The 25,700-nt window shown below is 39.9% G+C and overlaps 1 protein-coding gene across 1 annotated transcript in view; it reads left to right on the forward strand.

The window, feature by feature from the left end:
• RGS7 (regulator of G protein signaling 7) overlaps positions 1 to 25,700 on the forward strand; it is a gene marked incomplete at its 5' end in the record, with an annotated part of 513,767 nt that overhangs the window by 328,276 nt on the left and 159,791 nt on the right. Inside the window, one exon of the mRNA XM_080824124.1 lies at positions 11,114 to 11,164. Coding sequence (XP_080680250.1) covers positions 11,114 to 11,164 — 51 coding nt within the window. The remainder of the gene's footprint in view (positions 1 to 11,113; positions 11,165 to 25,700) is intronic.

Genomic DNA, 25,700 nt, shown 5'->3' on the forward strand with positions numbered 1-25,700 from the left:
GCAGTTGCAGGTGTTTATCCCAGAGAAATAAAAAAACTTACAAAAAAATCTGCCCAGAAATGTTTATAGCTTCTGCATCTTTATCCATAATACCCAAAACTGACAAATATGCCCTTCTACAGATGAATGATTAAATAAACTGGTCCACTCATACCAGAGTGTTAATACTCAGCAATAAAAAGGAATGAACTATTGGTATTTGCAACAACTTGGGCAAATCTACAGTGACGTGCTGAGTAAGTGAAAAAGTCAGCATCAAAAGATTGTGTACTGTATGACTCCATTTAAAAATACTCTTAAAATAAAGTTGTGGAAAGGGCGAATAGGTTCATGGTTGCCAGGGGTTAATAGCAATTGAATGTGGCTATAAAAGCGCATGGTGAGGGACACTTGTAGCGATGGAGATGTTCTGTGTCTTCTCTGTATCAGTGTCACAATCCTGGTTGTGATATTGTAATACAGTTTTGCAATATGTTATCTTTTGGTGGAAGTTGTGTAATGGATACAAGAGATCTCTGTATTACTTCTTAAAACTGTGAATCTATAAATACCTAGAAATTAGAAGCTTAGTTAAGAAAAACTTAGGTAGAAATCTAAACAGTGTGTGTAGAATATCCGTATGAGGAAAACTAATACTTGATGGAAGAAATCAAAAAAGAACTAAATAAATGAAGGGAGATTCCCCATTCGTGGGTAGGAAGATTTAGTATTGCTGGGATATCAGTTCTTCCCAATTGGATCTATAGATTCAGTGGAATCCCAATCACTGATATAATCAGTGATTATATCCCAATCACTGATATAATCGTGGTTATAAACAAATTGATTCTAAAACGTACACGGAGATGTAAAAGACCCAAAATAGCTGACATAACTTTGAAAGCGGAGAACAGATTTGGAGGACTGACTTCAGGACTTACTATGAAGGTATAGTAACCAAGGCAGTGTGGTATTGGTGAAGGAATAGACAAATAGATCAGTGGAACAGAGCAGAGGTCCCAGAAACAGATCCATGTAAATGTAGTCAGCTGATCCTTGCCAAAGAAGCAAAGGCAGTGCGATGAGACAAAGATAGTCCTTTTAACAATAGTGCTGGAACAACCGGATATCCACCTGCTAAAATTATAATAATAGTAAAAATAACAATAATAATAACTACACACAGACCTTACACCCTTCAGAAAAGTTAACTCAAAATAGATCACAGAACTTAAAAGCAAAATGCAAAACTATAAAAGTTCTAGAAGATACACAGGAGAAAACCTAGATGACCTTTGGTATGGCAAGGACTTTTGAGATACAGCACTAAAGCCATGATCCATTAAAGATATTATTGATAAGCTGGACATTATTAAAATTAAAGACTTCTGTGAAAGACAATGTCAAGAGAATGAGAAGATAAGCCATAGCCTAGAAGAAAATAGTAGCAAAAGACACATCTGATAAAGGACTGTTATCCAAAATATACAAAGAACTCTTAAACCTTAAACAGCCTGATTAAAAAATGAGCCAGAGACCTTAACAGATACTTCACCAAGGAAGATATACAAATGACAAATAAGCATATGAAATGATATTCTACATCATATGTCATCAAAAAATGTAAATTAAAACAAGATACCACTATACACCCATTAGAACGGCCAAAATCCAGAGCAGTGATAATACCAAATGCTGGCGAGGATGAGGGACAGTAGGAGGACTCATTCATTGCTGGTGCAATGGTATATCTACCCATACCCACCATGCTCACCTACTGTGCATGTATGACAGCAAGACCTTAACTCTCAGAGAGAGGCAGAAACAGAGAGAGAAAAAATACCATTTGTATACCATGCAAAATGGTACAGCCACTTTGGAAGATGGATCGGTGATTTCTTACAAAATTAAACATGCACATGCCCTACGATCACGCAATTGCATTCCGTTGTATTTCCTCAAAGGAATTGTAAACTTACATCCCCACAAAACCTGCGCATAGATACTTTTAGCAACTTTAGTCATAGTTGCCAAACCTGGAACTTGTCCTTCATCTTAGGTAGCTCAGGCTTCGTCACCATAAACTGGAGAGCTTATGACAGCAGAAATTTATTTTTCACAGTTCTGGAGACTGGAAGTCCAAGATCAGAGTGCCAGCCTGGTTGGGTTCTGGTAAGAGCCGTCTTCCGGGCCACCGACCGCCCACTTTTTGTGTCCTCACGCGACAGAAAGAAGATTAGGGAGTTCTCTTCCCTGTTCTTGTATTTACTCTTCCACTTATGCTCTACTGAGGTCAAACAAAAATTGTATATATTTAAGGTGTACAATGTGATCTTTTGATATGTATATACATTGTGAAATGATTATTACAATCAAGCTAGTGAACATATCTGTCCCCTCACGTGGTGACCGTTGTATGTTGTGAGAACACTTTAGATATACTCTTGTAGCAAATTCCAGGTATACAATACAGAACGATTAACTGTAGTTGCCACGCTATATACTAGCTCTCCAGAATGTATCTGTAGTGTGTAACTGAAACTTTGTGCCCTTTGGTCACTTTGTTTCCATTGTCATACCTCCCAGCCTCTAGTCCCTAGCAGCTACCATTCTGTTCTCTGCTTTTATGAGTCCAACTTTTTTAGCTTGCACGTGGAAGTGAGGCCATGTACTATTTGCATCTTTAGGTCTGGCTTATTTCACTTACCATAATGTTCTCCTGTGTCTTGCAAATAGCAGGATTTCCTTCTTCTTCTTTCTTTTTTTTTTTTTTTTAAAGGCTGAATACTATCACACCTCTTCTTTATTCCTCTATTAGTAGACACTTGGGTTGTTTCTGTGGTTTGGTTATTGTGAGCGATGCTGCAGTGAACATAGGAGTGAAAATATCTCTTTGCAGTACTGATTTTATTTCCTCTGGGTGTATAACCAGAAAAAGGATTGCTGGATCATATGGTGGTTTTATTTTTAATTTTTTGAGGAATCTCCATGCTGCTCTCCCTATTGTCTGTACCAACTGACATCCCACCGGCAGTGTACAAGTGTTCCCTTTTCTCCACATCCTTGTTATATTTTATTTATTCATTTTATAATAGCCATCCTAACAGTTGTGAGGTGATCATCTCATTGTGGTTCTGATTTGCATTTCTCTGATGATTGAGAAACTTTTCTTCTTATTTTTTAAAGATTTTATTTACTTGAGAGAGAGAGAACGAGTGTACAGAAGGAGAGGGAAATGCAGACTCCCTGTTGAGCAGAGAGCCCACTCTCAGCAAGAACCCTTTCATATGCTTGCTGGCCATCTGTGTGTCTTCTTTCGAAAATTATCTGTTCTGGTCATTTGCCCATATTTTAGTTAAGTTGCTAACTTTTTTTTCTGTTGAGATGAATGAGTCTTATATATTTTGGGTATTAACCCCTTATGATGAGATATATAATTTGTAAATATTTTCTCCCACTAAATAGATTGTGTGTTCATTTTGTTCATTCTTTTCTCTGCTGTTCAGATGGTTTTCGGTTTGATATATTTCCACTTACTTATTTTTGCTTTCATTGCATGAGCTTTTGATATCACACACAGAAAATTATTGCCAAGGCTAATGTCAAGGAAGCTTTTCCCTATGTTTTCTAAAAAGATTTTTATGGTTTCAGGTCATATATTCAAATCTTTAAACCATTTTGAGTTGATATTCATGTATGGTATAATACAGGGATCTAACTTCATTCTTTTGCATGTGACTCTCTAGTTTTCCAAGCATGGAAGAGATTATCTTTTCCCCATTGTGTTTCTTGGCACCCTCAAGCAATGTAATAATATTCAGTGCTAGGAAAGAAATGAGCTATCAAGCCATGAAAAGACATGAAAGAAATTCAAATGCATATTACTAACTGTAGAAGTCAATCTGTAAAGTCTACATACTGCATGATTCCAACTATAAAACATTCTGAAAAGCACAAAACCATGGAGACAATAAAGAGATCAGTAGTTGATGGAGGTTAGCAGAGATGGTGAGATGAAGAGGATTTTCAGGGTGGTAAAGCTATTCTGTATGATACAACGTGATGGATACGTGCCGTTATAAATTTGTCCAAACCCACAGAATGTGGAACATTGAGAGTGAGTGCTATATAAACTGGGGACTCTAGGTGATAATGATGGGTCAATGCAGGTTCATCAAATGTAACAAATGCAGGGCTGGGGCGTTGATCCTAGGAAGGGCTATGCATGTGCGAGAGCAAGAGGTATATGGGAAATTTCTGCACTTTCTACTCAATATCATGTGAACCTTAAACTTCTCTAGAAGGTAAAGTCTATTCTTAAAAAGTTTAATGATGCATCATGCTTTTGCTTGCTTGATTTTAAAATCGGTGTATACAAGGAAATACACTAGCATTAGGAATAGAATTTTTAAAGTATACAAAACATCCTGATCAATGCAGATGTGGATGGAATGAAATATATATATATAAAACACAATGTAGATAATGCATATAAGTTAGAAAAAGAGCAAATGGTAAAGCATTAAAATGATTGAAAAAATAAAGAAAATATGAAATTGCCAAAATGTAGTTGTGGGCCTCAATGTAATTACGTTTCAACTCTGAGTGTATTAACTTCATTGACGAAATGTGGCAAAGTAGACATGCTTAAGTATAAATATCGTCAACAACAGGACACATCTATTTATCTATATAGAACTATTCTTATTTTTCAAAATGGAGGCTTTCTAGTTTAAAAGATACTGTTCAAAATTTACATTTTTAATTTTAACAGTAGTTTATTAGAAGTCTGATTATTTTATAAGACATTCTTCATCCAAAGATACCAAGTGATTCTTAGTTTTATAGCATTGAAGGTATAAAGCTTGTTTCAGTATCCATGATAGCTAAGGAATCCCAATAACTAGCTCAAAATACAGGAAGATTATGAAGTGTTAAGGAACGCTATATTCCGAGTTTGGTCTTTGAGAAATGCAGTTCAAATCCTGACTTGTAGCTCTTGAGACTCTCTTGGGTACCATGCTCAAGTCCTTGAGGATTTTACAATCTAGTGGTGTAGATACTATGTATTCAACATAGGAAGTGGATATGATGTTGTCTTGAATGGAGGAAATTGTTCCAACCGGAAAATACAGTGTCTATAAAAGCCCAGAGTATAAAGCATCATGCTATGTATGGTTAAAGAAGTTCAGGTTGATTCTCTTTAAGTTATAAAATACAGGAGAGGGAAGGGTGGGATCTGAGGCTGAGAGGTAGAAAAAGGAGGTAAGCCAGGAAGGACCTTGTATGCCATGCAAGTCCTCAGACTATCCAGGTGCCGAGAAGGTCATTGCAAACTTCCATTAGGAGAGAGGCATATTTGGATATGCATTTTGGATGGTTCATTCCTATTTTGGTTCTGGGACATTTTCATTTGTTGCATTTCTGAAAATTTACTATTGAAAGCTGAGGTAGAGATTTTTAATGGAAATGTATGCGAAATACCCTATTCTGCAGGAAAAACTCAGTAAATGTCAGTTTACTCTGACTTCCTATCGCAGCTGAGACTGCACTAATGGAAAGTTTTGTCGATCAGTACATGTTTTCTCTATCTCTTATGTCCTTCAGAGACACAATTAACAACTAGACATGGCTTCTGGCTACTTTTAAGGGGTTTATGTTCTCAGAACAAGAATGGTCTCGAATCTCTTCTTTATGCCTAGCAGCTTAATTAATTGATTAATCAATCAGTCACTCATTTATTATTGGTAAGTTCCAGCATATTAGCTAACTCAAAATTTGTATTTGCACACTTAACACTTTCATTATTTATTTCATCTTTTGTGAGTCTAAAGAATTGTGAAACAAAAAAAATATAAAATTTTTAAAATGTTCTTCAAAGGGATCCCGTATGCCCCGTTCTGAGGAGACCTTGCAAACTCATCCTTCTCTTGATTTTTCCCAATGTTCTTTATCTCAGTAAAGGCCGCCATCAAGGAACCACTTCTCCCTTCCTTTGCCTAATTCCACTGCGCTTCCCACAGGTCCCCACACCATCTCATACACAAGACAGGTGATGTTGCTCAGAACACCATTTGGAAAAAATCTGCTCTGTTTGGTCAGTAATCATCTTGAGTTCTGGGAGAGGGTGGGCAGCAGTCCTTGGGATCATCTCGATATCCTTGTGTCTTTGGATTGTTGTCATCTTTGCTGTTTGCTCTTTCTGCTGACTTTTCTTTCAGCTTGTTAGGCTTTGAAGGGGCCCCAGAACCCTTGCTTTGTGTCTCAAGAAATCTTTTTATGGCTTATGGAACTTACACAACAAAGTTTAAAAATCCAGATAAATTGTTATGATCTGAATTAAAGATCTGCTCGGAAAAACAACCCAGGAGCTCTGCCCCAAGCAAAAAAAAAAAAAAAAAAAGCCTATTTACCCGAAAGAGAAATATTCAAAAGGTCAGTGCCTTTGCCTCAGGAATATTCCAGCCTCTTCCACTGATGAAGAGCTAAAGTTTTCGCTAATGGCTTTAGCAGAACTTACAAAAAGAGATTATTTTGTAAAGGATACAGATCAAAAGTGTAACCATTCTGGTGGCTTACAGAGTCTTCCGATATCATAGGTACAAAAGTTTCACAATATTTCCCTGTTTGTGAACCTGCAGTTGAGGGTACGGTTGACTGTGGCCGACGCTTGTAGCTGAGAGTGTGTCCTCATCAGTAGAACGAACACGGCTGCCGGTGGAGTGATGCGGGCTCAGGACAGGGTCTGGCTCAGCCGTGTCTCTTGGCAGCACAGCGGAGTGGGGGAGCCCCTTGGCACTCAGGCTTGGGTGAGAAATAATACTGAGGTCTCGACGTATTTCACTGCTTTGCTTTCATCATGGGTGGAGTGGTAAAGGGATAGCGTTGACATGGGAAAATTATCACCGCGAAAGGTGATTATGGGCGCTGAAAATTGTATGCCGGCCAGATATCCTTCGCATGATGGATACCATCTTTTTGTAAAGCTTTTTCGAGAATGATCTGGAGAGGGAACCTTGCTGTCAATTCATACGTTCCTTTAACGTTTTACTGATCAGCTTTTACACGTCAGACACCGGGCTGGGTGCTTGGGATCCAAAGACGAATGAGAGCCTCCTGCGGGCAGGGTGGGGTGAGTAGCTCCCTGGAGTGGTTAATGTGTGACCTGAACTTTATGGACTGAGTTGGAATCGGCCGAAGGAAAAAGGGATGGGGACAGAATAGCATCAGCAAATCATCAAAGTCAGGAACAATGCAGCAGGTGGGCAGCGATGAGCAGTGTGCGAGAAACTCCCTTGTCTGCTTGTTTTGCTAGTTTTCCTTGTTCAAATCAGATTCCTGGGATTGTGCAATAATAAAACCTCTACTTCTTCTGCTAAGGAGAGGGAGCACATAATTTTGTAACTGTGAGAGCTACAAGAGTAACCTTTAAGAATTCAAAGCAAGGGTGGAAACTGCTCAGGGCTCAAGTTCCCGGTAGCTGTAGTCATACAGGTGTTTCTTTTATTTCTCGGGGTTTAAGATATTATTGCATCTCTCAACAAACTTCACATTTTAGCTATTCAAGAGCCCTTTTGCCATTTTTTTTAAGATTTTGTTTATTTATTTGACAGAGATCACAAGTAGGCAGAGAGGCAGGCAGAGAGAGAGGAAGGGAAGCAGGCTCCCCGCTGAGCAGAGAGCCCGACGTGGGGCTCAATCCCAGGACCCTGGGATCATGACCTGAGCCGAAGGCAGAGGCTTTAACCCACTGAGCCACCCAGGTTCCCCAATTGCCATTTTTTAAAGAAAAGAAAAAGAGAAAAAAAAAAGAAAGAACACCAAAAAGCAAAAAAGACAACAAAAAATTCTCCATTTTATTGCAAAGCCCTCAGGAAAAAAGATGGGTGGAAGTGTAAAATACTGTGGATGTGTACATGCCCACAAATCTGTTCATCTATTCGTTAGACAAAGGCTGGGATGTTGCTAGAAATGTGCTTTTCTTTCCCACACCCCTCCCATCTGTAAGGCACCCTTTTAAATTTGAATTGTCATTCTCAATGTGCCTGTGATACCACATTTTTCTTTCAGTGCTCTGGTTCCATCCAGATGCTGACATTTTTCTCTCTCTGTGTCTGCCTCTCTCTGAGAGTTAAGGTCTTGCTGTCATACATGCATAACACGTGAATATGGCGGATTTGGGTATATATTTAACCATAAAGTAATTCATAATGTTCTAACTTAAAACCGTAAGTATATTGGGGTGACCACACAACAATAAAACCGCTCTAAGAACATCTCCTAAGTGATATTGCAAGTGGTCCAATCATCCCTTTCAGAGCTGACCTAAGAATGACCATAACAGAAGTACTCAAATCTAGGCTAGGAAAGAAAGTTTCCTGTTTCCTGAGTTAAATGGAGTTTCAAATTAAGCTTCTTTGTATTTCTTTCTGCTCAGAAAAAAAGAAGAAACCTTAAAAAAAAACTTTCCCTAAAAGCATTTTTAAATCATTTTTCACACTAAGAGAAAATTATAGTCTTGGAACCAGTGTTTGGCTCTCTTCAAAAGAATGGAAAATTTCCAGCGGCTGCTCACATATGTTCCCCAAGTCGATGCTCAAATATGGAAAATGAGCAAGGTACCTGAAAATAGTGCGTGAGATTTGGGTACCTGGAATTCTGCATGGGTCAAGTATCAATACATACCTGGTTGAAAAACTGAGTCCCCTCCTGTTTTTTATAGGGATGACAGTGGCTCAAGACAAGTTAGGTTATAAGGCTGAACATAACACTGAGAAATATCTGTGTTCTTGCGAGCGGTCTCCCTCCCTGCCTTCCCTTAGAGCTGCTTTAGGATCGAGGTGACTCTATCTTCGTACATGGGTTGAAATCAATGGCAGTTGTCAAAGTAACCGTTGTAAAAGAATACAAGTGATTCAACACATGAAGTCATTTAAAAAATGCACACATATCTTATTTATTTATTTATTTATTTATTTATTTATTTATTTATTTATTTTTAAAGATTTTCTTAAGTAATCTTTATACCCAACGTGGGGTTCAAACTCACCACCCCAAGATCAAGAGTTGCGTGCTCTACTGACACAGCCGGCCAGGTGCCCCAGGTTTCTTCTGAAGATAGTTGTGAACTTTTCTGCAGGAAGCAGCAAGAATTATGTAGCCACTGTGAATGTCAGTCATGGGCTGCATCTCAGGTACAATGGAAGCCAGGTTCTGAGAGGTGGAAGTAGAATTTCAGGTCACACAAAATTTCATTCATGCAGCCCTGATGAGGCTTACTATGCATGCAAAACTATTTTCATACGCATTTTTGGCTGTTTTTTGTCAAAATGAATGATGCTGAAAACCGAATTTAAATAGATAGGAATATTTTGGGTAAATCAAGTCCTCTTCATGATTCTCCCATTTCTGCTCCTATTTTCACCATTCTTTCCATCCATGATGCATCCTGCCCTGGAAACCTTGAGTTCTCTTCCTCTTCTCCCACTGGCCACCCCCATGCCTAATTAGTCACAAAGTCCTGAAGCGAGCCTCGAATTTTGCTTTAATTCGCTTGTATGTGGAACTGGTTCACTGATTTTCCTTTCAATCCTGGGTCTCAATCAGTAGAAATGTTGGCTTCGCTGCTTTCTGTCTGACTGGCCCAAGGCACTCCCACGTGCATTGCCAATCGAATTCCTTGAACTTGTTTTGAGAAGGTCATTCTTCTGTTTAAAACAAAACACAGCAGAACGTGCCGTGTCTCCCTTTCTCTTCCCGATTTATAGGGAAAAAAATCCAAATTCTTTCGTCTGGAATTCAAGATGTGCTGAATACACCATGAACACTCTTATTAGTGTCACGTTACTATTACTCCTGGCATGTGGTACACAGAAAGAATGCGATCGTTCTTGCTGCCTACTGTCCCCCTTTTAACTTTGACATGGGCCTTCAGGAACTACATTTTGTATTTTTCCTGTATCAAAATCTAGCTCCAACAGTATATTTTCTGCAGACCCTGCTTCACTTATTCTGTATGAAGTGAAAACCTATATTTACTCATTTATTTGCATCACATGTTACCAAACCCTTGCTTTGTTCCAAATGTAGAAAGATGAATACGGCAGCCCACTTAGTACTCAAGGACTTTATCCAAATAAACAGTTGCGACATTGTGTTATCTGTGCCACCATACAAGACTATGCGGATAACATTTCACTTTCAGTGGAGGTTGCTGTAAACTCAGTGGACAAAAATGAGGGTCAAGGAAAGTTCTATCGTGTAAACGAATCTTGAGTGTCTTGAAAAGAGTGATAGGACATTTCGGCCAAAGAGAATAGTACTGTAAAGACCCGGAGACTTGAAACAATGAGGAGTTTTCAAAAGCTGACAAGAAATTTGGTTGGACTTGAGAGTAGATAAAAGGACCATCTTACAAAGCACTGGTTACCCCATGCTAAGAACTCTGCTTCACACGTAGTGGGCGCTCAATAAGCATTCATCCAGCGAACGGATGAATGAATCGTTTTGTCCACTACCGGCATATTAAACCTTTGTGTTTAAATATTTCGTGTTAAATAGTTGACTAGTTTATACCTGGGCGCCTCTTGACATTTGCAACATATATGGACCTCCACAGGGGTATTACATGAAGTGACGTAAGTCAGACAAAGGAAGACAAACGTCGTATGATTTCACTAATATGTGGAATCCTAAAACAAAGCAGAAACAGACTCAGAGAAATACACCCAGAGAACAAACTGGTGATTATTGCCAGAGGAGAGAGCGGAGCGGGGGACGGCAAAATGGCTGAAGGGGGGTGGAAGAGACAGACTTCCAGTTACACCATTAATAAGTCATGGAGAAGAATGGTGTAGCGTGAGGAGTATAGTCAGTGGCATTGTCGTAGTGTCAGATGGGGACAGATGGAGCCACATCCATGAGACGCGGACTTGCTGAGTCGCTGTATTGTACACCTGAAACTGGGGTAGCCTCGTGTGTCAACTATACTTTGATAAAAAGAAAAAAAGTTATATGCAAAAACGTAAAACAAACTTTCCTACTAATATGAGTGCCAAAAGTTGAGCGTTCTTGAAGTTAACATGTATAAACAAATGTTCACAATTATTTGTGTTTTTCTTTTTTCTTCTTCTAGGGTCAGACATTGTTCAGTGGTTAATAAAGAACTTAACTATAGAAGATCCAGGTAAATAAATCATTTTCCCATTGATAGAATTATTTTCTTTGTGGTTTTAAGAAAGATGTTTTTCTTAGGGCTGATATGCCAAGCAAGCAAATCTTAAAGATGACAGTTGTATTTAAAGTATGCTTTTTGTATTTATACAAATGTTATGGTAGTCAACATAATGTAACTGAAATCTATTTAGTAGGCTTTAACAATTTTTCCCATATTTAATGTTCCATTTCATAACATTTGATTCAGGTGATTGACAACTATAGACTGGGTAAACGATGTATGTGTTCATAAATAATTATAGATATAACATAGAGCCAGGGATTACAAAGTAATGAGATTTCCCTTCATAAAACACATAAAGGTAAATCTCATTAATTTATAATTCTCCCTAACTCTGTTTTTGCATGAGGTTTGAAAACAATGTTGTTTGTAATTTTTATTTCTTCAGTCATGCCTACATGATTTTTTTTAATGCTCTTATGGAAGTCATGGAGCCATTCACTGTGGTGAACATTATGTCTGCTCTGCTTCGCTAAGCTAATTTCCAGAGTTTGGGAACAGTTTCTACCAGCCCCCCTTGTACATTGCCTAGAACAAATTCCTACACGTGGAAGGCATTTAATGACTTTTTAAAAATGTCACATAAAAGCTTTCACATGAAGCAAACAACTTACATCCCTCAAGTGAAAATGAGATGTATTTTGTTTAGAGAAGATGTGAAGGAAGCAAACAAAAAGCTTATGAAAATTGGTATTACAGTGACCGAGAATGACACTGTAGTGAACAGTGACAATACACCAACCACAATACACGACAAACCATCGCTTCAATTAGAAAAGAATTCAGCACGGGTTTCGTTCTTGCCCCCAGTGGTTACCACATTAGAATGGTCGAGAAATAGCACGGAAAGGCAGAGGTTTTATTTTTCCTTATTCCAGCCTAACTTTATAAAGCCACGTTATCGAAAAGTGTAGATATAATTTGATACATAAATGCCTTTGCCTACCCCTGCTCATTTGATACATGAGCGTTTAGAATACCTCTCCTAGCAGGTTAAAAAGGATTAAGCCAAGTCAAGGTGAAGCACCTGTTGCCAGCATCATATTGTTACTAAGTGAAAAGAGGAGATGATTCCTGGGGCCGGGAGTCACAGTCTTACAAGATTTACATTCTAGTCTCAACTCAGGCTCACTTTACAAACTGGAGCACCAGACAAAAGCCCCCAGTGCTGAGGAAGGAAGGAAAGAAGGAAGGAAGGAAGGAAAAAACAGATTGTCAGACTCATGGACAACCAGGAGACTACTGTTTTACCGAAAATTCTCTTGCTCAGAGGGTGAAGTGGATTCAAGAGTATTTCTTGTGAGTTAAGGCCAGAAGTGTTCTTTAGTGATAGTCTGGGAAGCAGGGAAAAGTTACGTGATAAACTAGTAAGAAGCATCGTTTATAATTTGCACTGAGATATCGTTTTAGCTATAACTTGTATGAAAAACTGATTTCATTTGCTCACTCAGCAGTGTAAGGAAGTTGTAAAGCTTTGTTAGGAGGTATATGGAAAGGTGAAATGGATCATATTCAGGAAAGAATGTACATGTTCTTTATTCATATTTATAACTGGCTGAAAGACTCATGGTTGGTTGGTTGGTTGGGTTGGTTGGTTGGTTGGTTTGAATGAACTAGTTCAACCTCTGCAGAGTGAGAGGCTAGATTTTAAGAAAATTGGGAAGCTTTGATGACTATTCTAAAGCTATAACAGATTTGCACACAGAAATGCATGTCTGGCCACATGATTCTGATAAAATATGGTCAGGAACATAACTGACATCATGAAAGTAACTGATGACTGTGTGTATGAAATTGGTCACAGCATTTTGGAACTGCTCATAAAGAGAGACCAGATAGTACTTAGAGTAACAGGCTTCATTTTAACCCTGTACATTTTCTGAAAATTTTAAAATAAGAAAGAATGAAATAAGCCTCATGCCAGGCTTCTGTGTGGTTGTCAAGTGTTTGCTTGAAGACCTCTAGGGGTCGTGGGAAGTTCCAGATGTGAGTCATTTGTTGAAAGAGGATTTTGTGACAAGTTGGGAGAAGACACCAAAGCCTGGGGATAGGAGCAGGTTCTGATGGTCCTTCTGGGAAGACGGGGAGAAAGTGGAGTGATCTTCAGGGCCTTTGCAAGACCAACGAGTCCACATTATTTGTACACTTAGTGTTCAATATTTTGTTAATGCATACTTAATACCTTTCCATTTCTTTTTTTTTAAAAGATTTTATTTATTTATTTGACAGAGAGATCACAAATAGGCAGAGAGACAGGCAGAGAGAGAGGGAGAAGCAGGCCTCCTGCTGAGCAGAGAGCCCGATGCGGGGCTCGATCCCAGGACCCCGGGATCATGACCTGAGCGGAAGGCAGAGGCTTTAACCCACTGAGCCACCCAAGCGCCCCTACCTTTCCATTTCTATTATAGTATTTCAGTGCACATCTGGCTGAATGTTTTACTAGAGATTTTGGTACTATTAGACAAATTGTCATGTTCTATCATTCTTTTAAAATAAAGCTATATCTAGACCTTTAATTAGAATTTAGGATTATTTTTGTTGTGTTCACGTACATGCATATCGCTATAGTACACGTGCAGGGTTCATCCGAAAGTTTTGTTTTCTCTACCTCTTGGATCCATTTTCACCATATTTTTTCTAGAAGCTTATTTCTTCATTGATTTATTCATACCTTTATTCATTTAATACATATTTTCTGAATTCTTACCATGGGCTAGGCACTGGGAACACGGGAAGAAATTCCCTCCCTGATTGACTTGTTTTTGGCTTCTAGGGTGTCACACTCACAGCTTTTGTTCCTTGTCAAGACCCACATGGTCTTCTGGGCCAGGTCTCTGCTCCTAGCTAATCTACCAATGTTGGAATGCCCAAGTTTCTGTCCTAGGTACTTCTCTTTTCTCCATATACACACTGGTGCTCAGTGGCATATGTGGGGGACTTGCAAATTCGTAGCTTTCATGCTGAGCTCTCCGTGGTGTTCCGTGCTAGTCTATCTGGTGCATATGTGGCCTCTCTCAGGGGCCAGTCTGAGCAGCACCCAAGTCGAACCCTGATTTGTCCCCTCGTAAACCTGCTCCTGCCGTCTTCCCAGACCAGTTACAGACGTCCGGCTTCTATCTGAGAATATCCTGTGTCTTTTCATTTGTTCAGGTTTGCTTTGTGGTTTCTTTCAGGAGTGTTTTAAAGGTTCTGCATATAGGTTTTGCATGTTTCCTATTAAGCATGTTCCTAGTTATTTTACTTTGTGTTACTATTATATGTAGGTTCTTTTCTTCACTTATATCTACTAACTGGTTATTTGTACATATGAATATTATTGATTTATGTATGTTAGTTTTCTGTGGCACTACTTCACCAAATATTATTTTTGTTAGTATTTTTAACTAATTTATCGTGAGGCTGGAATACTTCTTCCAGCAGTTTCTTGGGATTGGACGTATTTGTTCAATTCCCGAACCCCTGTGTATCTGACATTAACTTCTGTTGCCTGTGTGTGTGTTGACAGCTTAACTAGATATAATGTAGGTGAGATAAAGTTTTTTCTTTAAAACGCTGTGGATATTAATTCATTGCTTTCATGCATTCACTATGGCAAAATCTAAAAACTAATTTTTCATATATATGTAAAATGTATGTATAATTTTCATATACATGTATATATCTATATGCATGTGTGTGTGTTTTTCCCCTGCCTAGATTTCTGTGATGTCTTCCCTATCTTTGAAATTCAAAACATAAGTACACACTTGCTAGGGATTTGTTGGTTGGTTGGTGAGTATTATCTGTATGATCTGGTAGATCATTAACTCTGTTGAGTTAAGGTTTACTTAAGTTGAAAAAAATTTTTCTTATTCTATTACTTTGATTTCATTTCTTCATATCTAACATGCATATAATAATGATGCCCACTACTTAGTGCTTTCCTGAACATTAAATAATTAATGTGTATAAAGCAGCTACTGCTAAAAAAAAGTAATCAAGTATTTATTACTATACTTATTACACAATAATTGCTCAAAAACATTAACAAGTATAGTTGGTTTTATATTTGCTTTTGTTATTATGTATAATCACTCTCCTGTTTATTTATTCTGGTTTATTCGTTTGAAACAGCGTTTACTGAAACAGCATTTACTAGGATGTTTTATTCCGTCTTACAGCCAATTATCATTCATCACTTTCTTCTTTTTTGTGCTTATCTTAGCGCTTTCCCTGCCTTCTCCATCTGGGTAAACTTGTCCACTTTGCACATTATAGCATTCATTTTTTTTCCCTCCACCGGCCGGTCAGCTCTTTATTGCTGGTCATGGAGAGTAAGTCTTTCGCATTTGGAGTTTTCTTCATTCTCTCCGGTTCTGTATTTCCTCCTGTCCTTTGGCACACCCCTTCTCGTCACAGCCTGTTGTCCCGTGAGTCATCTCTCGTCCCTCCTTTCATTACATCAGTGTCATTCACTTTCACTGTTTTAACTGCACGTGGAAGAGACTGTCGTTACGTTTGCTTCATGCCATTTCACGTCTTCGAAACGTCCGTGGGTTTGTTTCACAAATCGTTTCCCACGTCTTCTCCTCAAACATGAAGAACTCCTCACAGGACGGATGTTTGCCTGTTGGCAGGGGGGTTGGCTTGTCTTAGGTGACTCAGTGCCGTAGTTCCCCTTCTGTGCAGCAGGAGCTGCAGGGCCGGTGGTACTAGTTTGCATTAGCAGGTTAGCTCTAGTTCTTAGTTAGATGGAGTGTAGTGAGAAGGAGAGGAGCGGGGAGCGATCCCAGCCCCAGGACCTCTTCACGGTGCCTTACTGTCTCTGACGGTGATGGACCCTTTCCATGCGCCACACTCTCACCCTGCAGTCTGCTTGGTCAGTTTCCAGCTGCCCGCACGCTGGCGGCACGCCGGACCTCCGTGTTGTGTGCTCGGCACGTGGTGGAGAGACTGTGCTGTTCGGTGCCTCCACTGAACAGCCTCCAAAGTCGGGTGCTTCCTTCTCTTCTGTGTCCTGACCTTCCCACCGCAGTCATCTTCCGAAGTCTTCTCAACCTAGTACTGTGCTGCTTTCTTAGGATGGTTTTGCAATCTGGTCCAAAAGATAGGATAGTGTTAGACTTTGGGGGCGTGTGTTTGGGCATCCTTCCCTAATTTTTTTTTAAAGATTTTATTTATTTATTTGACAGAAAGAGAGATCACAAGTAGGCAAAGAGGCAGGCAGAGAGAGAGGGGGAAGCAGGCTCCCCGCTGAGCAGGGAGCCCAATACAGGGCTCGATCCCAGGACCCTGAGATCATGACCCGAGCTGAAGGCAGAGGCTTAACCCACTGAACCACCAGGCACCCCCCTCCCCTAATTTTTAACGCTGAATGCATGTTTCTGGTTTTCTGTGTGTGATTGGTTGCTGTTGATGATTATTTAATTGTTAAAAACTTCGCTTATGTTGTTGTAGTGCAAAGAGTTAATTTTTTAATACCTTTCAACTCTATTACTGAGAACATAGAATATGTATGAAAATACAAAGTACAGAATAAATTGCATTAGTGTCAGAGTTAGAGCCTAGCTGATGGAATAAAGTAGTACTTTGACATCATAGAGAGGAAAATTGATGAAAGTTGATGTACATCAACTGTTGGATAGGGGCAGGGGAGCGAGAGGAAGAATTCAGCCCTTGGTGCATCTCTGTCCACATTGGCACCCACTGGGAAGCATGATGTCTACCACCGTGTCTTCAGTTGGTGGTCCACTCCACTGGTTCTGTGTTTTTCTTGTTCCCATTGACAAGGCCTCTTCCTGTCTGTTTACAATCTTTGCTTCCGCCAAGGTCAGTCTGGGCGCCCACGAAGTGATTCTTCCTCACAGTGGGAACGTGTGCTGTGCTTCCCAAGGACCCTATGGTGTTTTTCTATCTTACTCTTAGTTACATAAGAATATTCTGCTGCTCTCCCAGCATTCTGAGGCATGAAATTCTTTCAGGAAACCCAAGCTCTTTCTGCCTGGACATACACCACATAGTCTTTGCAGCATGATCCTTCTGGATTACCAGGTCTCTATGTAGGAAACAAGGATGTAATACCTTTTGCTTGTTTTTTCCCCTTGCTTGAAATGGTATTCTGCCATATCAATTAGCTTTTGCTGTGTAAACTTGGTGGCTTAAAATAAACGGCTGTTTTATTTAGCTCATAATTCTGGGAGTTTGCTTTGTTAATTTCTGCTGGGCTTTCTTCTGGATTGTAGCCAGGTGGTTGGGTTGGACGATCTAGGATTTGGGGGCATATTTGGTGCTTGGTGGGTTGTCAGTTAGTGCGTCTCATTCTCTCATCCTCCAGACTGCTAGGAATGGATTCTTACTAGAGTGGTTTTCAGAGTTCCAAGCACAACACAAACTTCTACTCTGCCAAGGCAAGTTCTGTGGCCAAGTTCAGAGCCACTGTAGGGAAGAGCTGTCCAAGAGTATAGGTGCAGAGAGGCGTGTGAACAAATTTGGGCAGTGACTGCAAAAATATTCCACATCTGTATTTCTTCTTTCAGATCTGCCTTTCTGTGGTATGGACTGTTAGCTTTTGGCTTGCATTTGCAAAATTTATCCTCCAGGACCTAGTTGTCTTTTATTAGTTAATATGCTTTGTGTCTAGTATCATGTCATTAATTACGGATGATACTTTGAGACGGTTTATCAAAAGACAAAGCTTCGGTGAAGGTTGGCACCCTTTACCAAATGCCCGACGGGCATGAGTAACTTCTTGACGTCGCCCTGCTCATTTGTGATCCCTGCTGCCTCTCCCTGGAAGAGTTACCCTTGCCAAGCTCTAGAAGTACTGCTGACCAAGGAAGAGAGTTCCTTGAGATCCTCAGTCTGATGAGTGCCAGGATTTGAAATGAGCCTCACTGTGACTCCTGGATGCTTTGCAGATATACTCGAGCTCGCATCTTGATTCAGGCACTTACTGGCTGTGGAGATTGGGCAACTCAGTTAACTTCTCTCTCTCTCTCTCTCTCTCTCTCTTTTTTCTTCATCAGCAAAATGTTTTTAATACAATGTCTTGTGAAGCTTAAATGAGTCAGCATTCAAGTGTGCCCAAATCTTGATTTTATTTTTAAATAGGCCAGATTCTTTTAAAACTCTGAGCATTTGCAAGCACAGTTAGCTAAACTGAATTCTTTAAAATGCATGCAATTTTTATACGAGCCTTCAAACGCAAACTCTTCTGTGAGGACTTCTCTCCATAACTCAGCTCCCGATCCCTTTTCCTTACCATGAATTATTTACATTTGCTACTACTCAATTTGTTGCTTAATTTTATCATTTATTGCACATGTTGGTCTTACTGCTTTAGTCAAATCTAAACAACGTATTGGCAGAGGACACACATCTTCTCTAGTCATTGACTAAAGTACCAAGATCAGTCAGTTCTCAACACTCCCTTGATTTTTACTAATGAGACTCCATTGAAGTGATATTAAGAGGATTCAGTGTGTGTTCTTCTAAATAGTTGGGGAAGAGTCAAGAGAAAGAAATTTATCTAAACCACACCCATGAACGCAATGATTTAAAATGCAGATAGAAGAAAAAGATTAAGAATAAATACGGATTTATCCAGAATAAAAACTCAATACTCAATAGTTGCAAAATTTCTTCCTCTGGAAGTATTACCTACTGTAGAAATTTCTGAAGAATTGAGATTCAGACGAATCAACCAGATGTTTCACTTACATATCATTTAACTGGATGGAATATCTTAATTGTCCCTGAATTAATGAAATCGACTCATTATGTTTACCCTTCGAGTCTGTCATCTACCTCCCAACCCTCCACAAGTCCTCTAGAGAAAATGATCAAAATTCTGTTTGTGAATATAATAAAACTCTGCTACAAATAGCCTTTGTATCCCATGGTTTTGGTTGGCTTGCCAGAGGAATCAGCCCAAGGAACGTGAGGATGTATCAGAATTGAGAAAGTGTGGAATGCCTCCATTATCCCTGATAATGTTTTGTACCTGCAAAATATTTCGTGCTATTCCAAATCATTTTAAATAGATTATCTTATTTGATTACTCCAACAAATCTTGAAGTAGTCATGCAGACATACGCATTGCACAATTGGAAAGTCAGCTGAGAAAAACACAAATGTCCAAAATCACGCAAAAACCTGTGCAACAAAATAGAATCTTGGTATCCCAATCTATAACCCGTGTGTCTTCTCCTTTGGCACAATTATTTCAGGCTGAGATTCTGCTTTTCCTTAAGTGGTTGACAACCATGAGAGGCGCATGGATCCACCCAACCGCATGGTCCTTTACATTGTATCTTTTGGACTGAAGTAATTGATTTTCATAGATTTGGTGTTATATTTAGCTACTGCATCCTGGGCATACCCTTCCTTAGAGCTATTGTCTACTTATTCCAATGCGTGTCTTTTACAGTCAAAGTAAAAAGGCATCTTTTCTATATGGTCTTCATATTGTTCAGACAACAATCTTGCTTGGCTGGCAGAAGGACGGAAATATTTAAAACACTCTTCCAATTAATCGAGACTCTTGTGTTAAAAAAAAAAAGCGTATAAAAATACCCATTTTACTGCCCATTCTGCATTCCATTGTCCATTCGCTGTGAAAGAAATAAAGCAACTCCTTTGTTATTTATTGTTCGGATGCTCGTGAACCACGTATTACCGGAAAGCCTTCTGGGTTTCTAAGACATTGTTTAACATTGTGGTGATGACATGCAAGAAATCATAGGTCAGAGCCATCACATCCACCTCTCACAAGATGGATCCTTTTGATCTAGCTCAAGATAATGGATATTACCTAAGCATACATCTTTTCAAATGTGCACGTTCTGTTATAAATAATGCTTAAAGAAAACATGAATAAATTCCTCCTATCCTTGGACACCTGCTCCCAACCCATGTCTCTGCTACTGCAGCCAAAGCTTCATAGTTATGAGGAGTATGCTAGGCTGCTCTAATTATTTTCACATGGGATGAGCAGAAGCTACGGGTTTTTTTATGTATTCATTTCAGTGTGATATTAGCTGAGCAGTAATTCCATTCTGCTTATATTCCATATAATTTAAAAAATTATGGTACCTTGTACATTTAACATCATCAGGAGTATCTCCCGTGGTGACCACTGGCCCTTGAGAGTACTGCACCGAGGTGGAAAGTGAGGGCGTCTGCAGGTGTCCGCTCCATGCCTCGCATTCAAAGGAATCAGTACCAATGACTAACGCCCAGTCACATCCAGCCCGTTGAGACCAACTGTCTCATTTAACTTATTATCGAACCATCCCCCTTTATCCATTTACGTGTGGGTGTATGTATGTTCCACACTTGCGTTTAAATACTCCACTTCGTAATGGAACATGAGACTGCTCGTATCATGTGGCTGCTGTAACTCTACAGTTGCTCTACACAGTTAAAACTCAAAGCCCAAAATACACCGAGGAGTCTTCATAAAGTCCATAAACACGAGTTTTCCTTACCAGAATGGCAGTCTTTATTCCCAGGACGTCTGCTATGGTTTCAGCCCCCAACAGGCCATTTCCTGCTAATGGAAGCCTCTTCTGCTGGGGCTTCTGGCCGCCTTCGTATCTCCTCTTACATGACTTTATTGCAAATAACAATGAAAAAGACTTATAATACTTTACCATTAGTTAATTGGTTCCCTCTGGGTACCATGCTGGATGTTGACTTTTCCTTTGAAGGAGACGAGAGAGCTCATGTGTGCTGAACCCCAACAGTGTGCCAACACCATGTTGAGAACTTGATATGTGTTATTTAGTCTTAAAGAAAAAAGGGAAAGAAACTCCATGAAGCACGTGACCTATCAGAAAACTAAGTCTCAGACCATGAAGCTGCCAGGAAGGAACCAGTATTCGAATCCAGATACACTGATTTCAAAGCAGTAACACGTTCACATCCAGAGAAGTATCAATTTCACTTTGCAGCTGAGGTCCCTAAGGCTTAGAGCAGAGCTGAGAGGTAGAGCCCTGATTCAGCCCTGATGTACGTCAGACATGATGCCAACATACGCACTCATTAGAGATGCGCTAGCTGCCGTCTCTCTCTGCCACTTCCCTCTTTTGGTTTGTACTGGCTCGCACACGCACCTATAAATGCCGGCTCCAGAGTTTGATCATCTTTCCCATTTTTACCTGATTGGCAGATTTTTTTATGTGCCACTTATTAGAGTTGCCAACAATTAAGGAAAGTGCTGAAAACAGCTGGGAATATAATTAGAATTGCTGTCTTTTTGCTTGTAAAAGTTGAACAAGTAAAATGATGCCAGACTTCAATGTACTTTTTTTTTATTAACATATAATATATTATTTGCTTCAGGGGTACAGGTCTGTGAACCATCAGGCTTACACAATTCACAGCACTCACCATAGCACATAACCTCCTCAATGCCCATCACCCAGGCACCCCATCCTTCCCACCCCTCTCCCCTCCAGCAACCCTCAGTTTGTTTCCTGAGATTAAGAGTCTCTTATGGTTTGTCTCCCTCGCTGGTCCCATCTTGTTTCATTTTTCCCCCCCTTCCTCCCACGACCCCCTGCCCTGCCTCTCAAATGCTTCATATCAGCGAGATCATATGATAATTGTCTTTCTCTGAGTGACTTATTTTGCTCAGCATAATATCCTCTAGTTCCATCCATGTTGTTTCAAATGGCAAGATTTCAGTTTTTTGGTGGCTGCATAGTATTCATTGTATATATATACACATCTTCTTTATCCATTCATCTGTTGATGGACATGTAGGTTCTTTCCATAGTTTGGCTGTTGTGGACATTGCTACTGTAAACATTCAGGTGCACATGCCCCTTTGGATCAATACTTTTGTATTTTGGGGGTAGATACGCAGTAGTGAGATTGCTGGGTCCTAAGGTTGCTCTTCAGTGCACTTTTGAATAGTTGTTTAAATTCACTTAGGCACATTTCATGTCTCAGGAGAGATTGGTATTTCTAACCTATGCACTAGGAAAAAAAAAAAAAAATAAAAGCCAAATGGAAAAGCTCGATTGCCTATTGGTCTAGTTCTTCCAGCAGCTGGTTGACATCTCTGTTGTTTTCTTCTTTTTAGATCTTTGCCGTCTCCGTTATTAGCCTTTTTGTTTACACGTGTTCCTTTTATAAGCCAACTTGATTTTTTTTTGTTGTTTTGCACAAGAAATATAGCATACACATTTTTTTTAAAAGTAGGAGTTTTGCATAGAAGAAAGAAAGGAAGTAAAGAAAGAAAGTATAAAGAAGAAAAGAAATGTAGAAAGGATTTGGTAAAGCTAGTAATGCCTGGAGCTGAGGACATCACTGGAAATAGGTCAATTCATCAGGATTTGGCCGGCCACTCAGCAAGGGACAGGCAAATGTGGGTGATTATCTCCGTTATCCAGAGGGAGCCATGGACGGTTGTGAGCTATTTGAAAAGTCAGGCCCTTTTATCTTTTATTAAGATAACAGTATTTTTTATTTCCCAACTGAAGAATGAGTTGGGATTTTCCCCTCTGTATTTGAGCTGAGAGCAAGGCTATTTGTCCTTTTGATAACGTTTTTCCCATTGTGACATCTAAGCACGGCAGGAAATGTTCGCAGCAATGGCACCAAACACCTGAGAGCAGAGCCCAGGGAAGCTTTGCGACTGGAATGTGATCCTACCCAGGCGTGAATGCGTCTGTCTCTTCACTGTCATTTGGTTGCAAAACCATTCATAAAGATGACTGCTCTCACAGTAAATTTAAAAAAAAAAAATACCTTTTTAAAATAATGGGTCTAAGAAACTCAATGTTAACATACAATGTGATTTTTATATTTTAAAAATCCCCCTGTAAGCAAGAGAGGCTCTATGTCTCATAAAACTAAAATGCATTTTAAATTTTGAAATTCTGTTACAATTCCAGTGATTGGTATCTCTGGAACTATCCAGAATCGCTCCCTTCCGCTGTGGTCGCGAAGACCTGGGCATCGAGACCCACCGGTGTGCATCGTGTGTACCGTGTAGAATTCTGATTAACTCCATTTCATGTAAGGCACACACATGGGCTGTGATTTTGTTGTTTCTAGAAATAAGTGCTCTTTTAACTTAATCCAGTGTTTTCAGAGGGGATCTGCCAGACCTCACCAGCCCTTTAATCCTGTGAAAGAGCCTCGGAAAGCAGGAGGAACAGATTTTCAGACTCTTGAGGGTGACTTGGCTGTTTCAGCAAACCTGACATTTTGATTTTTTTTTCCTCTGCTGGGGACACTTTGATTTTTTTCCTCCACTGGGGTTCATGCATGAAAACGTCTGCAGTCTGGGTAGTTGTGGGTCTCTCTGTAAGCAATGATGGACACACGCTTGTTTATTTTCCTTCTGAGAGTTTCACCGCTGAAGACTCAGCCTTCACTCAGCGATCTGCCGTGTTTCCCTTTATTTCCTCAGGGGCCCCCTAAGAACTGCTTGGTATGTTGTTCAACAGACTTTTTGTGTGGGTAGATGTCAGATGTCACCTGTAGTACCTTATAATGAACCCACTTTTCTTAAAACCATTTTGAATCATTAAAAAAAATGCCGTTATAAACCCACAGTAGCTAATCTGGGAAATATAAGGAGGAGAATAAAAAGCACTCAGATAGCCACAGCTCAAATTCTAGCGTACCTTTCCAGGCTTCTTTGAAGGAGTAAGCTCTCATGACTTTGTTATTGGAGCTAGTCCCGCTCAGTGTCTTCCCCTCCCCATATCGGATCATTTTCCTGGGCCACTCATGAACCAGGATCTCGTGTTCCTTCCCCCCACCTATTTGTGGTGCCCACGTCCTTGCCAGAGCCTCCTTTGCCCTTTAGAGATTGCTGTGTTCCAGAACAATGACTCTCTGAGACCTTCACTTTGATCCCAACCAAGGACACCACTCCCGCCTGGTTGCTAGGAAGCCCGTACCTCTTCGTAGACTGCCACTTCCATCTCCCAGACTGATTTCTCACAAGGTGTTTTTGAGCCTCACAGTTAGTAGAAGGAAAATACATCACAGAGTGTAACTGTTCCCCTCTCTCAGTCCAGATCTGTCTGTACGCCCTTTAGAAACTCTTTTCTTGTTGCCCTCCTGACATTTAGGGACAGTGGCCAACATCCCCAACACTGGAAACCTTACAGGCATATTCAGGCCCAGAGTCTGGGCTTAATTGATTCCTAGGGTACCGTTTCCTTTCATCCCACTGTTGGCCACAGTTTCTGAATTCTCATGTCTGACCCCAGGGTTGACCTCTTCCCACAGCATCTGAGGACTGACCTCTTCTAAGGATATATTTGATGATTGACCTATTTCAAGGGCGTGTTAACATAACACCAGCCCCGCTGACAGAGGCATGAACTGTCCCTCCGTTGTCACATGATGATCTGACTTCAGGACATCTTACAAGGTCTGGGGCACATATTCACTAGAATGTGAGTTTTGTGAGTACAAGGTCTTCATTTTGTCTTTGCCCTGTCTCTGGCATTGATAGTGTGCCTGACACATATTGGGCATTTAAATATTATTGAATTGAATATTTTTAACAAAGAATATAGTAATATATTAAATAAGCTGGCTTTATCTTTTATCTTTCATATCTCAATGTTCATGGTTCACGCTCTAGTTGGAGGTTTACCTCGAAGTGAGAAGCTGTAGGTTCCCATGACCCTCCGTGACAAGGTGTTAGTTATAGAGTAGAAAGTGAAACTTCCCAGGGTTATCAATCCATAGTTTTCAAGTAATCTATTTTTCTCTAAAGTCAAGGATAGATGTTATCCCACCACGGCTCTAAGGTTCCGAAACAGCCTAAGGAGATTGCTTTTATTCCATGGGAAAAAATGAGTTTTATGAGCAAATAGTAGCTCCTATTAGAAACAAAACATGATTTATTGGTTGAAATATTATAGCACACTGAAAAACCCAAGCAAAGGCATAGCAAGGATAATAGAGCCTCATAAAAATCACAAAAAGACAAATTTATCATTTGAACATTTATCTGTAGCCTGGAATGATTTCTATGACGTGAAATAAGTGCTTTAGGTTATGCTTTGATTTTTTGTTCCCCCTGAGAATTTTTCAATAAATGAAAAGCCATTGGAAAGCATCCGGATACCCTGCAGATATCCTGTCTTTTCTAACATGATTCAAGGTTGGACCCCTTGCTTCCAGCTTAGAAAAGTAGCTGTTGTCGACATTTCTTTCCCTGTAGTGTGGGGAGAGAAAGTAGGTCGGCGTTTCTGGCAGGACACATCTGTGTTGGCCAATAGCAGGAGATAAGATGAAGGCGTTGGGTGGTTGGGTGTGTGAAGCCCTGAATGGCTCTTCTGAGATCCGTCTGCTCGATCTGGTAAGCAGTGATCCATCATCCAGGAAGGAGATTATCTTGTCCCTCTACAAATAGGTAAATTTCTGTTGCCTTGCCTTTGTATTAATGTGAACCCTAAATTTTATTAATGTTTTCCAACTCCCCAGTGGGCCCCCAAATCTGATAAATAGCCCTAATTCACTAACATAC

Source organism: Martes martes, assembly GCF_963455335.1.
Source record: "Martes martes genome assembly, chromosome: 15".
In the NCBI taxonomy this organism is placed as follows: Eukaryota; Metazoa; Chordata; class Mammalia; order Carnivora; family Mustelidae; genus Martes; species Martes martes.